This window comes from Trachemys scripta, chromosome 3 (assembly GCF_013100865.1).
Source record: "Trachemys scripta elegans isolate TJP31775 chromosome 3, CAS_Tse_1.0, whole genome shotgun sequence".
Lineage (NCBI taxonomy): Eukaryota > Metazoa > Chordata > Testudines > Emydidae > Trachemys > Trachemys scripta.
This window is the reverse complement of record NC_048300.1, coordinates 194,747,787-194,763,314: the sequence shown is the minus strand read 5'-3', so window position 1 is coordinate 194,763,314 and position 15,528 is coordinate 194,747,787. Positions and strand designations below refer to the sequence as shown.

Sequence of the window (15,528 nt, the reverse complement as noted above, 5' to 3'; positions counted from 1 at the left end):
CCAGTATCTCTTGGCGATGCCACCACTCTAAGTGTCCCAGAATCTGGTCCTCAGCATTTAGACTTGTGTACACGGGCGTCGGGTGTCCCGACATTAGCTGTCCTCCATTTCAAATGTATAGCCAATTTTAAAAAATAAATTTAAACAGCTAAATTGTACTAATCAATTCGGTTTTCCTTGTACAAATGGCAACTCCTTCCCGCAATGCATGCAAACAGCTACATTTGTTTAAAGTATTTTGCTAACAGGTATGCCACCTACAAAGCTCCTCAAGTGTGACATTTTGAACACTGAATGGGTCAAGGTAAATACTAGAATTGTGGCCTGAAACTCAAAGTTAAGCTACACGGCCGAGGCTACTAAAAAGAATTCTCTTGTGTAGCTCTGTAACAACAAAATACCTCCCCGGCAATAGTTAACTACTGGCTAGGGAACAAAAAACTATTTTGTTCCATTCTCCTGCACTGACACATGGGCACAATCCTTTAATTAGAGCAGGCATTTTAAGAGGAAGCAAAATTCATTTTAGCTGCAAAAGGAAATCAATGAAAAGGTTATACACATCTATATGGTACATGCTCAGACTCACAGAAGGCAACTGCATTGGCACAAAAGAAAACAGGGATGATAAAAAAATGCAACTGAATTAAATTTTTGCAAGGCTGGGAAGAGGGCAGTGGATGGGGTAGTGATCTGTAGGCATTTTCTATTATAACACAGTCCTGTTCTTTTCTCACACTAGCAACTGGTGACTGACTTCAGTGAAATGATATCTGTGTAAGCGAGAGTAGATTCAAGTCCACTGTGCTAAAGTATAGATCTTGCTGGTGGGGTGGGGGACCAGGGGGCGGGCTAACTGCTGATTACTGGCGCACAGGCAGAGCCTAACTACAGTAGACTTGGGAAAAGCCTAGCCCACAGCACTGTTATGTACAACAGTTAATAGCATGCTTCATCCCCACCTATGACGAGACAATGTATTCCCGCCCTGCCAACAAGAGCTGTGTTTAAAGAGTCTGAGGTTTCAGTACTGATAGAGAGAGTGCTACACATGGGATGAACTCCATTTTGATGTCTGGCTAGCATTTACAGGCTTCATATTCAACATGTCAACGTCTAACTCATTCCAAAGTCCAAGACACTGCTAAGTTAACTTGAATGTTTCTTCTTTTGTCTCTGCATTCTGTCGACATACTCAGTTGCCTCTTTTTTCTGCTTTTTGTGTTTTTTCTTATATGGTTTCTTTTGCTTTGTCTTGGAGTCTTCTTCACCAAGACTTTCCCCGTCAGATGTTCCAGGGTAAATTTCTCCGCTCCCTGGGAAAACACAAGAATTTCCATTACAACTGACATCTTCACCTTTGCGTTGACCTTTAGCTTTCTTTTTCTTTTTCCCTGGTTGGTTTTCAGTGTTTGCTGTCTCCAGTTCTTCTTCCCACAAGCCATCTGTTCTGGAGCGTTTCACCTTTGGTTCTTCATAACCGTCCACGTTCTCTGCCTCAGCATTTTTCCGGCTTTTCTTTTTCTTTTTGGATTTGGTTTTCAGTCCTTGTGAAGACTCTAAGTCTTCAGCTGCGGTTGTGCCAGGATCAGCTAACTCACTCTCTGGTTCTTTCTGGAATTTCTTCAGTTTTGCCATGCGCTTGGCAAAATACTCTTGCACCGTCATGGTGCTGGTCACTGTATTACTATGGTCCACTGGGTTGGGCATCCCCTGGTCTTCTTTTCTGTCCTCTTCCGGAGAATCCGCACAGGTGTTGTCCTCCTGGGGGAAATAATTTAAAGGTGATCAGGAAAAAGATTTTCAGCATGTGGATTTAAAGGGTTTTTTTTGCATTTCAACATCTAAAGAGAGAAAACAGGAAAAGTATCTAGGGTCAGACACTAGACCCTACTCTGAAAGTCATGGCAGAAATCCCATGGATTTCAGTGGGAACAGGATTTAGCAATTAGTGCAGTGTGAAGGGGAGAGGGAACCAACCAACCAACCCACCCTCTTAAATTGGCAAGGGAAAGGAGAGAACATACTACATTTTTTTGGTGAACATTGCCAATATTTTGGTATCACACAAGGGGGTATATTGAGGAATAAGGAGATAAAATTAAGGCAAGGAACATTTAGACTTAAGGGGGCCTAATTCTTTATTGGTTTGCACCATATGCAGTCATCTATGCAAACACAAAGCATGTTTAAAACGCTCCCAAATCAGAATACTGTATTACACCCACTTTGCACAGGTACAAATGTCTCCATAAGATGCAAAGTGGTGAGGAAAAATATAGTGAGCTCTATTAATCTGTGGCATAGTCTCCCAAGGGAAGAGGTGGAAACCTCATCCCCGGAAGATACTTAAAGTACTAGAACATATGTTGTAGGGAACACTCCAGCACTGGCAGGAGGAGATTGAGGTAACAAATCTCATCTAACACCTGTGATCATTTGAAAAGTTTTTTCATAACTGTTTCGTATCATTTCACCCTAGGTGTTCCCATTTGACCATAGCACCACACTACTTAATATAGTTCATGAAGGTTGCCTGACGCTTCTCATTATAAGACCATTTTCTGTTTTTTTTCTAACTTTGCCAGGCTAACTGTTTGGGCTGACATTTTCCATGCCATGTGTCTGCCTCAGGATGAACATTCTGGGAAGATTTCAGCAAAAATGGCTCACTGTTTCTGAGAACGAGGCTAGGGGGAAAATAATACATTTTTCAGTAATGCACAAGCAACCTTAATTCTGGCATTTCTTAACTTTTGAGTGCTTGACTTTGCAACCTTAATGTTCCCTTAATATAATATATATTACACACACAGCAAAACTATCAGAAAGAACAAACTCCATTATAGGCCAGATTTAGCAAGGCTTTCACACCAAGAACCACCGCTGAACTCAACAGCGGTTCTGCACATGCACAGTTTGAGAAGAGATCTTGTATCTAGACAATATATATAAAATAAGAAGCAAATAACCAGAGTTGAGTAATGGACATACGGGATTAAGAAAAGGATTAACTTTTTAATAAAAAGCAACAGAGGGTCCTGTGACTTGCATCTGAAGAAGTGAGGTTCTTACCCACGAAAGCTTATGCTCCCAATACTTCTGTTAGTCTTAAAGGTGCCACAGGACCCTATGTCGCTTTTTACAGATTCAGACTAACACGACTACCCCTCTGATACTTTTTAATAAAGCGATAGAAATAAACTGGGTTGAAAATACAAAGCATGTTAAGGTGTCCATTATTTACAAACAAACAAGAAAGAAATCTTGGAGTCATTGTGAATTATTCTCTGAAAACATCCACTCAATGTGCAATCGCACTCAAAAAAGCTAGCCGAACACTGGGAATTATTAGGAAAGAGATAGATAATAAGACAGTAAATACCATAATGCCACTATATAAAACTCTGTATGCAGTTTTGGTCATCCCATCTCAAAAAAGATATATTGTAATTGGAAAAGGTACAGGGAAGGACAACAAAAATAATTAAGGGTATAGAACAGCTTCCATTTGAGGAGAGATTAAAAACACTGGGACTTTTCAGCTTGGATACGACTAAGGGGGGATATAATAGAGATCTATAAAATGATGACTGGTGAGGACAAAGTGAATAAGGAAGTGTTATTTATTCCTTCACATAACATGAGAACCAGGGGCCACCTAAATAAATTAATAGGCAGCTGGTTTAAAATAAACTAAAGTATTTCTTCACACAACACACAGTCAACCCGTGGAATTCGTTGCCAGGTGATGTTGTGAAGGCCAAAAGTATAATGGGGTTCAAAAAAGAATTGGATAAGTTCATGGAGGATAGGTCCATCTATGGCTATTAGCCAAGATGGTCATGGATGCAACCCCGTGCTCTGGGTGTCCATAGCTTCTGACAGCCAGAAGCTGTGAGTGGACAATAGGGGGTGGATCACTCGACGATTGTCTGTTCTGTTCATTCTCTCTGGGGCACCTGGCATGGGCCATTGTCGGAAGACAGGATACTGGGCTAGCTGGACCCTTGGTCTGACTCATTACGGCCATTCTCATCTTGTACCACCACAAAGTGGGTGTAAAATGCAATCAAATCAGAATGGTAGCTAGCATTTTATAGCCACATTGATTTAAACTGCTGGACAGGGTGAAGGGCAGCAGTGAATGGGGAGAATATAAAACCACTGATCTCAAATATTGTAGTTAATGTTTGGTGCCATACATGAGTGGTCTCAGTCCTCTTTAGGGTATGATATTTAACTGGTAGCTGAAGTGGGGTTTTCTAAGTTTTTAAGTGAGGATTTCCAGGTACAGGTCTTTACTCATGTCAGAAATCTTTACTCGTGTGAGCAAGAATTTGCAGGTTTGTGTCATTAGCGATGCATCAAGAGTGGCTACTTCCTCATATCTGCTCTCAAGAGAGTTATTCTAGTGGAACGAAAATAACGTTACACTTGAGATTCCAGTAATGTTTGTGTGGGCACTTAAAAAAATTAGGTACTTTTCCCTCTAGGAATACACCTTGTTTAAAAGGGGGAATTTAAGCACAGTTAATGCAACTGTAGGACTCTGTTATTCAGAAATGTTATTTAAAGCTGAATTCCTGCTCCTCCCTGCCCCGTCCCCCCACAATTTTTCTACATTTGATGGGGGAAGATGCAGGAAAAGTTTGACAAGGCAGAATCCACAGAATAAATCGTTAGATTGTTAGCACAGCCCAGTCTTTGTAACAAGGCATCTTCCAATTTGAGTCCTACCAAGCAACTTTAGTGCAGATCAAAAATAGCTGCCCTGGTAAGGCAAATTTAAACGGGTCACTTTCTTTTCTTTTTCCATCTACCTGCAAGATGATTTTGACACATTGCTCTACAAAATGACAAATGGTCTCCCAGTTTTCTCAGCAATGGACACAAGCCAAACCTGGCCCTTGCTGATTTACAAAATGTCCTCAGGGACAGAGCGCCAGTAACCTTGGGGCAAATCAGGAAAGAGTTTGTTAATTCCCTTGGCAAGTTCTGATTCTGACAATTTAATTACTGTAATTGAATGTGAATATTAACTGAACCTTATACATTTATTTTTAAAAATATGGCACAGAAACTTGTTCTTTGGCTAAACCAATAACTTCAGAAGGCATTTGTGATCCCAGAAAACAAGCACACTCCACAGAAGAATTTCTGTATTGATAAGAATTTTAATAACCATGGGCCACTGAACACAAAACTAGCAGGGCATGGAGACAGGGAAGGAGGTGCCAACCCTAAAAAAAAACCCTTCAGTTTAGGGAAAGCTTATGTAAAACCGTAAATCATCTGGAAGGGCTGTTAAGTGCCAGAAATGTTCCTCCTCCCCTTCTATGTTGTACCTGATTAAGAAACCATGGAAACATCCTAGAACTATACACATGGCTTCTGTCCAACCTCTAGAAAGGTGAGATGCAGAATTACTTAACTTTTTGCACCCTATGAAACATGCTTTGAAGCGCTAAGCATTTACTGATATTCAAATTTTGTACTTTTTTTTAAAAACACAAAGCTGATTTCAATAATAGGTTAGCAGAATAACACCCTTACAGCATGAAATCCTGGATCCTCTGAAGTCAGTGGCAAAAGGCCAATTGACTTCAGTGGGGTCAGGTTTTCCCCCATGTTGCCTTATACTTACCTAGCACCTTTCAGCCCAAAGTGAGTTACCCACTATGTATAGGAAATATTTCACCCACCACTTAAATGCAGCCACCTTTGGTAGGGAAAGGGACAGTTGTTAAAAGACACACAGAAACCTGACAACAGCAGAGGAGAGTAAGAGCTGAGTTAGTAGCACAGAAGTCCAGACAGAAAAACTGGGTCCCACGTGTTTCTAGGAGGGAAAGCGAGGTAGTAACTAATCAATCATCTACAAAATAACTGGTGGTTACTATGTAGGCAACAGTGGATCTTGTGTTAGTTCAAATAGGTTCATGAACTCTGCACAGGAGAGAAGGCTGTTCTTAATGCCTCAAGGCCAAGATCGGGAGTCAGAAGATCCAGATTCTAGTTCAGCCTCTGCCACTGACTCACTATGACACCTCAGTCAAGTCACTTTACCTTCCCATGTCTCAGCTTCCCTGTTATGTGACTTAACAGGAGTTGTCACTTGCATGACTATCAGAATGGAATGGAATAAAAAGTACAGTGGCACTGAGGATGGCATAGTAGAATAAGGTTGAACATATTTTTAATTAGGACTGTCGATTAATTGCAGTTAACTCAAAAAAATTAATCGTGATTAAAAAAATTAATCGTGTTTAATCTCAGTTTTAATCACACTGTTTAAACAATAGAATACCAACTGATATTTATTAAATATTTTTGGATGTTCTTCTACATTATCAAATATATTGATTTCAATTACAACAAAAGTATACAGTGATCACTTTATTTTATTTTTATTTCAAATATTTGCACTGTAAAAGTGATAAAGAAAAGAAATAGTATTTTTCAATTCACCTCATACAAGTACTGATCTCTTTATCGTGAAAATGCAACTTACAAATGTAGATTTTTTTTGGTTACATAACTGCACTCAAACACAAAACAATGTAAAATTTTAGGGCCTACGAGTCCACTCAGTCCTACTTCTTGTTCAGCCAATCGCTAAAAGAAACAAGTTTGTTTACATTTACGGAAGAAATAAATGTTGCCCGCTTCTTATTAACGTCACCTAAAAGTGAGAAGAAGTGTTCGTATGGCACTTTTGTAGGAGGCATTGGAAGGTATTTACATGCCAGATGTGCTAAACATTTGTATGCCCCTTCATGCTTCGGCCACCATTCCAGAGGAATGCTTCCATGCTGATGACGCTCATTAAAAAAATAATGCATTAATTAATTTTGTGACTGAACTCTTTGGGGGAGAATTGTATGTCTCCTGCTCTGTTTTACCTGCATTCTGCAATATATTTCATGTTAAAGTAGTCTCGGATGATGACCCAGCACGTCGTTCTTTTAAAGAACAATTTCACTGCAGATTTGACAAAACGCAAAGAAGGTACCAATGTGAGATTTCTAAAGATAGCTACAGCACCCGATCCAAGGTTTAAGAATCTGAACTACCTTCCAAAATCTGATAGGAACGAGGTGTGGAGAATGCTTTCAGACATCTTAAAAGAGCAGCACTGATGTGGAAACTACAGAACCCGAACCACCAAAAAAGAAAATTGACCTTCTGCTGGTGGCATCTGACTCAGATGATGAAAATGAACATGAGTCGGTCCGCACTTGTTGGGATCAAAAAATATTTAAATAAATGATATTCTATTAACAGCGTGATTAATTTTTTAAGCGTGCTATTAATTGCGATTAATTTTTTTGATTGCTTGAGAGCGCTATTTTTAATAGATGCTCTCCTAAATAACAGAAGTTGGGATTGGTGCAGAAATTACTGAGTATATCTATGGTCTGTGTTACAGGACGTCAGATTACATGATCATAAGGGTCCCTTCTGGCCTTAAAAACCTATGCATCCTACCTCCTGACTCTTTGGTCTGTCAGAGTGGAGAGGTGATTTCCTTATTGAGGAACCGTACCAATGAGATTGAGAGAATCTGGTGTCATGACTGCTACTTTAGGTCCTCATTGCAGAGATGAGTTTGTACCACTCCCTTGGAAATGGTACAAGGGAGATGTACAAGAAAAAGCTCATGGCTGCCTAGTGTCTTTCAACCCCAGGTCCAATGCTGATGTAAAGAAGCACAGCAAATAAACAGATGTGCATGGCACTTTATAGACATTAAAGATAACAAGGTCGCTGCTCTGAGAAGCTTGTAGGATCAGGGGTATAGGCTGTAAACACTTGAGCAAGGCATGTGCATAACTGTTTGCAGGATTGGGACCAAACAGACAACACAGCAAGTAATGGTTGTAGTGGTGTTTTTAGTTTAAGCACCATATTTTTAAAAACTGTTCCCATAGTTCTGTAGCCAACTCTCCCATGTTTAACACTATTTAATGTTAGACAGTAACTGGGTTATGCTAACACCTTTGGCCCATACATTCCATCCACATTAATACAACAGACCCGATTATCCAGAAGAAAGATCTCAAACATTCAGTCTTTTCTTTCCCTAATATCTTGTTCCTTTTCTGCTATTCACTGTTCTCCTTCATTTCCTCTTGGACCCTCATGTTACATTACAAGGATGTAATGGCATATGGACATTAATCCTAACCTGTAGAACCCGCTTATAAGTAAACTTCAAGTGTGAACATTCCATTTATTGTGAAGCAGAATCCTGAATGGTGGCAGCATGTTTGAAAAGGACTTTAACTTTGGTTACTGCAACCAGTATAGCGTTACTATTTCCCCCTCTCCTATAAGCAGATTCTACTGCGCTAGACACCTTGGAAAATAAGTTATCCACCAGTTAGATGCTAAACGCTGCATTCCATAGGCATCATCTCCTTCTCCCACCCTGCTGTTCTGACTAAGCAGACAAAGACAGGGGTTTGGGAGTAATCTGTAGAAGACGGGGAAAGGAGGAATTTGTGACTTCCAGCCTTGATGCAGCTGTTTCCTGCAAGGAGTGAAGAGGAACCAGTTTTGCTACTACTGCTTCAGCTCTGGAAACGGAGAGGGTGAAAAGAGGTGCTGCCCCTACTTTTACGGTATAAAAGGTGAGGGATCTTTTCCAGATAGGTCTTTGCCTATTATAGTGAATCCCTGCTTACAGGGCCGGCTCCAGCATTTCTGCCGCCCCAAGCAAAAAAAAAAAAAAAAAAAAAAAAAGAAGCCGCGATCGGCAGCGGCAGGTCCTTCGCTCCTGGAGAGAGTGAGGGACCTGACACCCCTGAATTGCCGCAGGTGCCGCCCCTCTCCCTTGGCCGCCCCAAGCACCTGCTTGTTAAGCTGGTGCCTGGAGCCGGCCCTGCTGCTTATAAAGCAGTTTTTGGACAAGAAAACAAAAGAGCACTTCACTATAAAAGTCCTACTGTATAAATCTAAAATGACTTTGCTTTTAAGTAACCGTCAAAATATGGATTCCAAGACATTATTTAGACACTTCTGCACATTTATCGTACATATGCCGTTGTATTTATTAAGTCTTTTTTCCTCTTGAATTCAGAAATGAGGCACTTCCGTTAAAATGGTGTTAAACACCCCAGGTTGCTTTATAAACTTTCTGCCAAGAGCTTGTGCCAAAGATCTCAGCAAATAGACAATTTCAGCTTTTATTTCTCTTTAAATTCAAATGTGGTTTCAGTTAAAAACAGGAAGATGTCATCTTACTCAACAGATGTGAACCCTATGTATCCAGAATTCTATTTTCCTATTTTAGAAACAATACATTTTTATTGCTGATCACTCTTGTCAGTCCTAAAGAGCATAACACAGCCCCCAGAGCCTGAGCTGGATTCTAATCTGGCTCATGCATCATAACAGACTTGTAAGTAAACTCCAAGTGCAGAGCCAAATTTTGCCTTCAGTTACACCTGTTCAACCCCACTGAACACAGATGTAACTCATGGCAGAATTTGAAGATTACAGAGTTGCACAGGTGCACCAGATAAAAATTTGGCCAGAAAGATTTTAATTACTGGTGATATAACAGCCACAAAGGACATGCTTTACTTTCAGATCCCAGGCTGGGCTAACAGCACCGGCAGTCAGGACAAACATTTTTCTAATATTTGCTTAGCAAACGTGATAGGGTGTCACAAAAAATGCTTATGGAACCTCATGCTGCTGTTCTTAGAGTAGAACCACACGTATTGTAGTGTAAACAAACAGAAGCAGCAGGCAAATCGCGGCCTAGCAGGCAGGATATGTAAACCCAAAGGTGAACACAGCGGGAGGAGAGAACATGCAACATAACATGATGGGGAAGATGTTTGGGGGATAAGGAGAGGGAAAAAGAGGGTAAATTGATGCACCACATACAGTAATAACCAAGCTGTGAAAAGGAAAGCAAGACACCTAGACATTCTGGGTGACATCCCAATCCACTCTACCTACACAGCTGAGGTCACAAAATTCCACTTCCTATTCATTTCCTTGTAAATTACAACTGTGTGTTAGATTTACTAAACAGGGCTAAGGAAGATATTTCCCTTTGGATTCCTCTATTCGTACAATACAGAAATCCAAACAGTGACCTCATCTTCCCTCTTCCAAGGGACTTATTTAGAAGTCCTAATCAGTGTGTTCTCGCCTTGCATAATAATAGAGGAAATATGGTCTGGTAATCAGAGCACAGGCCTGGGAGGGCCAGGTCTCCCATACGCCATTCCTAGCTCTGCTATCGACTCACAGTGCAGTCTTGAACAAGAAGTCACTTACTCTATCTGTGCTTCAGGCTATCCAGCTGTTAAACGGGTCTAATAATCCTTAACGGACTCACAAGGGAGTTGTAAGTTTTTCATGAATTAAATATTTGCAAAGTGCTTTGAGATCCTCCAAGGGAAGAAGTAGAAAGTATTATGGAAATATCAAGACCCTACCTTTATGCAGCCTTAAGTTGGCAAGGTTAAGTGTTCCAAAGATACCCCGGTTAAGGATGAGCATGCAGCCTTAGGTTAGTCAAGTCCCTTTGTACATATGCAGTATGATCATCTTCAATAACATGACCACATACTCTTTTTCAAATACAATTACAACCCTAGATATACACAGATCACCTCAGCTTAATCTTGACATCCTTGTGCACTTACACTCATTTCAATGCTATAATGGTCCAGTATAGCCTTCCAGACAGGGCTAGACAGCTCTGAATTCTTTATTACTCGTATTGCAGTAGCATGCAGAGACCCCAATCAGGATGAAAGACCTCATCGTTACACGTGCTGTACAAAGGCATAGAAAGACATGGCCCCTGCCTTGAAGAGCATACAATCATCTTCTTATACATGCCAAGCATGCATTTTCACTATGCTGTAATATTTCACCTGTAGAATTTTCTCCAAGTCTGTGTCCTTATCATATAAATGACTTACAGGAACGGTTTAATTGGCACATATAGTACTGCAGGGTCATACACATTTGTGTTGCAGATAAACCGGAGGATATATTATTTGGGAAATATGTGACCATACAATTAAAGATTACCATACTACAGTGGCAGAATTATAAGGCAGCCTCAGCTTTTTAATTTCCTGATGTTTAAGTTTGCAATAATATAGCTTTATTCCCCCATGGAATTAAAGATGGGAAAGATGCACTGAGAACAGACCCTTCTTCCAGGGGCAACTGTGTTACCAGCATGAGATTCTGCAGGAACTGTTCAGCTGCACTTGGAATGTGTCTGTTTTAGACATAACTGTTAATCCTTTTAGTCAGACTCTAGTACACCAAACCCTCTTCAATTGTTGGTTGAAGAGAAGGATTTCGGTCTGCTCCCCACTGTCAGATATGGCACCAGTTACACGGACTGGATGGGACAAATGGCAGTGCACTCGGTAGCCAAAGCACAAGCAAGGATATCAGAGGATGGGGGCGTGGGGAGATTCTGTTGAGATAAGCAGTTGGGAGGAATGATGCCGTAATGCACTTGAAAATACCCAAAAGACGGAAAAGATTTCTGGCCAAGATTATCAGAGGAAGCCGTGTCAACAGCAGGGCTTGGTTTCTAAAGGATGAGGAAAACACATGTATTTTGAAATCTGAAAATAATATGGACCTATGGGAACCTTTACTTGTACCTCCTTGGTCACGTAAAATCAGGAATTAAAGTTCCTCGGAGGATTATAAAAACTGTATTGCCCGATTCTCTAGGGGCTTTTCCTTAAAAAGTCTTTCTATAAAAGGAAAATACACAGTTGAAATTACTCCATAAGGGGGTAATTAGCTTCAGAGATGATCCATATAACCAAAATCAAGTCAGAGCTCTTGCACTGGGGATACAGACATTTCCTGTTTTTCAGTGAGTGGTAGCAGAGGAGCTGTTAAGAAAGTCTTTGTCACCTTTTAGTCACATATCTGCTTAACAAGCCATCATCGCTAACTAGTTCCTCTCCTTTGCACGGTGCCAAGAAGGCTATCCTCGTGGTTACAGTACAGGACTGCCAATCAGGAGACCAGCAAGGTGCTCAGACAGGGCAAGCAACAAAACACAACGTACTCCCCACCCAGGAGAGCTTGTAGTCTAGGAGGCACAGAAAGACAAGATGTGTTGGAAGTGCAGGGAACTGAGTGTATATGCAGAATAAAATCATATGCATTCTTACCTTTGGGGGGGGGGGCAGTTGGGGGCCTCATGGATGAAGTGGGTCTTCATAAAGGGTTTGAGTGCAGAAAGGGTTCCAGGCCCAGCTCTGATAAAGACATGCTGTATGGCCGTGGGAAATTCACTTGTGAGGTGTAATTCATTTTGTACGTGATCTTCTTGTTCTTGCTTTCAAGGACTTAGATCACACATCCCCTGCCTACATTTCTGACCGGGTCTCCTGGTGACCATCCCAAGCACTCTGCCAGAGAGATCAGCTGGGACACCTCTTGCCTTCTTTCATAAATGTTTCCATGCCTTCTGCAAGCTTCCCCTTATACTTGGGGCACCCTTCCAAAATGACAACCAAATCATGGGCCTCACAGGATTCTGATCCCTCCAAAAGACGCACTTCCACACCAGCACCTACAAAACGTGACTGTTTTAAACTTAAAAAAACAAACAAGCAAAAACAACCCCCCATCCCCACTAAGTTGTACATAGGCCCAGCTGAACATCCACTTAACCAGTGTCGTCCTTTACCCCATCCCTTGTGTACGTTATACCCTCACTTGTCATATCCATCCCTTGGACTGTAAGCTCTCTGGGGGATGGATCTGTTTTCTCTGAAGCAATCAGCACACATATGGGCACTATAAATTAACAAATAAACAACAGATGTGGGACAGAAATGCACAGTATTATCACATCTTTTCTGCAGAGACCCCATACTGCTGAGTGTGGAATAACTCGACCTGGCCAGAACCTCTGTGCACAAGGATCTAGGTCCTGATGATCACTTGGCATTAGCGAATGGCTGCCAGACTAATTGCTGCTGGCCCTGAAAGGACTCCAACCCTCCCTCTCTGGGAGGAGGGAAAAAGCCATTCCCAGTGCTCAGACCGTAGAATATCTGCTCCCAGTTCTTCAGCCTTTTAGGGATAAAGTGAAGCCACCTCAGTGGTTCCTTGGCTGCTTCTGAGCATGGCTCCCACTCCCTCTAGTGCTGCCTCTCTTCATGGTATTGAAAGGAGAGAGATTGGGAGTCATGACCCAAAGCAGCTGTATGGGGTTTCCACGTAATCCCAGCCAGGCTGAGAAAGCCGAGTCTAGATCCTGCCTGGTGGGAAAGTGAGGCATGAAACTGGGAACTGAGGAGGTAGAGAGAAGGGTGCAGAGAGTGGAGGAAGGGAGAGGATGTGTGCCCAGGGTGAGCCTGCCTAGGGCGAGCAGTGGAAGGAAGGCAGTCTGTTCAGAGATTACACTAGGAGGAAGATTGTTTCGGGGGACTGGGTGTTTCAGAGCAAGTGGGACAGTGGGGGATGGAATGGAACACACACTGTAGTACTGATCACAGATCTGGTGACAGTAGTTCTGGTCTTGAAATAATAGCTTCTAGTGCTCTCTAGTGACAGCCCGAACCAGGGTCAATGTCAGACTTTTCCCAGCCACCAACTGCACGGCCAACTTGCCCAGAGGAGGTTGCAGCTACGGACATTAGCAGCGAGGGGGGTGGGATGGTCTTTGGAGATCACACCTCCTAATGAGCCATGCTCCAGTTTGATCTGAGCAGCCTTCCCACTCTGAGCAAAACAGAGCTTGGCATGCTGAGACCTATCGTTTCCATGGGTCATTCCCCAGTAGTAAAGATGATGGGATTCATGAATAAGGGTTGACATCTGTCCCACTGGCAGAACACTGGTCTATAAAACAGACACTGATGATTGCGTACACTTCAGACCTATAGGGATAAGGGCTGTTATATCAGCCTGTACATATTTATTCCCTTGGTCTGATTCACTTCCCGTCAAAAAACACATAGCATCATACAGACTGTCAAAGACTGGGCTTTTATGTTTTGGTCAATAAGACTTCAGATATCAGTGACACACTGGAACAGATATCCTGAATAAGGGGAGGAGTTCTGATCTCTGTGTAGATTAATTCAAGACCTGTCCTTTATTAGAGTGTAATGTATTCCTTTCCCTCACCACTGCTGAAAACCTGGCTCTCTCCTTGCTTCTCTCGCAACTAGATTACTGTACCCTTCTCCTTTCTAGCCTCAACTCTTACTTCCTCCTACCTCAATCTATGCAACAGCCTCACCCACCATTTGGCAGATCACACCGTTAGTCCCTTCACCTGCTCACTGTACCTTTCAGCATCAAATACCTGTACTCTTCCCCTACCTGTTTCTATCTACCCCACCCATGTGTCCAATGCTCATAGATTTTAAAGACAGAAGAGACAATTACAATCATTTAAGTCTGATCTCCCACATAGCACAGGCCATAGAATTTCATCCATTTGGTCTCCTCCTATTTGCAGACTTCACAATTTTTTTCAGGCTGCCCTTAGGCCAAAGGTAGCCTTCCTCTTCCAGAACGCCAAGTGTCCTCACTTTCTGCCTCCAATACCCACCGCAAAATTCATTTCTAGGGGCTCACTTTTGACAGCTGACAACTGCTCCACTACACTCTGCTTCACTTCCTCATGCCTTATTCTCAAAACTTCAATGCTTCACACAAGTTTCGGTTAGGAGCTTCTTCACAGTTACCCCGGTCCTCATTTCCCTCTGGTACTGTCATTCCCTGAGTTCACCTAATTCAAAATGATCAACTCTTTGCGTTTTTTTAAAGGCTGTAAAGCACCAGGCATATGGCATTGCATACATATTTAGTAACAGTGACCAGAAGAGGATGGGGAAATACCAGTGCCTATAAATCCAAATAGATTTGTTGATCTACCGGGATTTTATTACTATAAAACATATAGTGCACTAAGATGCACACTAGCACAGCTGGCCAATGTGCCTCACCAAGAGTGTAATCCCTGCCTCACAGAGCTCACAAGCTAAAGCCATGAGTGGGTACAGAACAATACAAGTTATTATGATACACAGACGTGCCATGTAAGCACACCAGTAGGGGTGATCCAATGTCTCTTGGTTAGGTCCTTAAATTGTTTCAGGAATAAGCAGCAGCATGAGGGAAGATGTGAAGATTTGAAGGGAAACGTCAGGAGTGAGGGCATGATGAAACAGGAGGAAAACCCAATATCTCATCTGTCAAATGCTTTATCGTCTGTGGTTAAGAAATGATGTAACTGTAGATGCTGTCAAGAATAGATGGAGCTTTGTTTTCAAGCAAGAGCAAAAACACAGGAGCCAGGATATGTCATGGTGCTAACTCTCCAATGAGAGACTGAGTAATTTACTTGCCTCCCTGTAATTCAGTGTAGCCAGCTAGTTCACTGAGAAGCAGGATCTCACTTAAGAGCAGATGCTAGTTAGAAACATTTTTTATTATATGTTGAGGCACGGGCAGGGTGCTTAGCGTTATGGAGAACTCACAGAAGCAGTGTTGTCA

The 15,528-nt window shown here is 41.9% G+C and overlaps 1 protein-coding gene across 3 annotated transcripts in view; it reads right to left on the bottom strand.

The window, feature by feature from the left end:
• Positions 1-821: 821 nt before the first annotated feature.
• The window catches only part of PINX1 (PIN2 (TERF1) interacting telomerase inhibitor 1), a 74,529-nt gene continuing 59,822 nt past the window's right edge, over positions 822-15,528 (bottom strand). For all 3 annotated transcript variants that reach the window (XM_034766722.1, XM_034766723.1, XM_034766721.1), the window contains exon 7: positions 822-1,764. In XM_034766722.1, the coding sequence (XP_034622613.1) occupies positions 1,150-1,764 (615 nt within the window). In that variant the 3' untranslated portion in view covers positions 822-1,149. The remainder of the gene's footprint in view (positions 1,765-15,528) is intronic.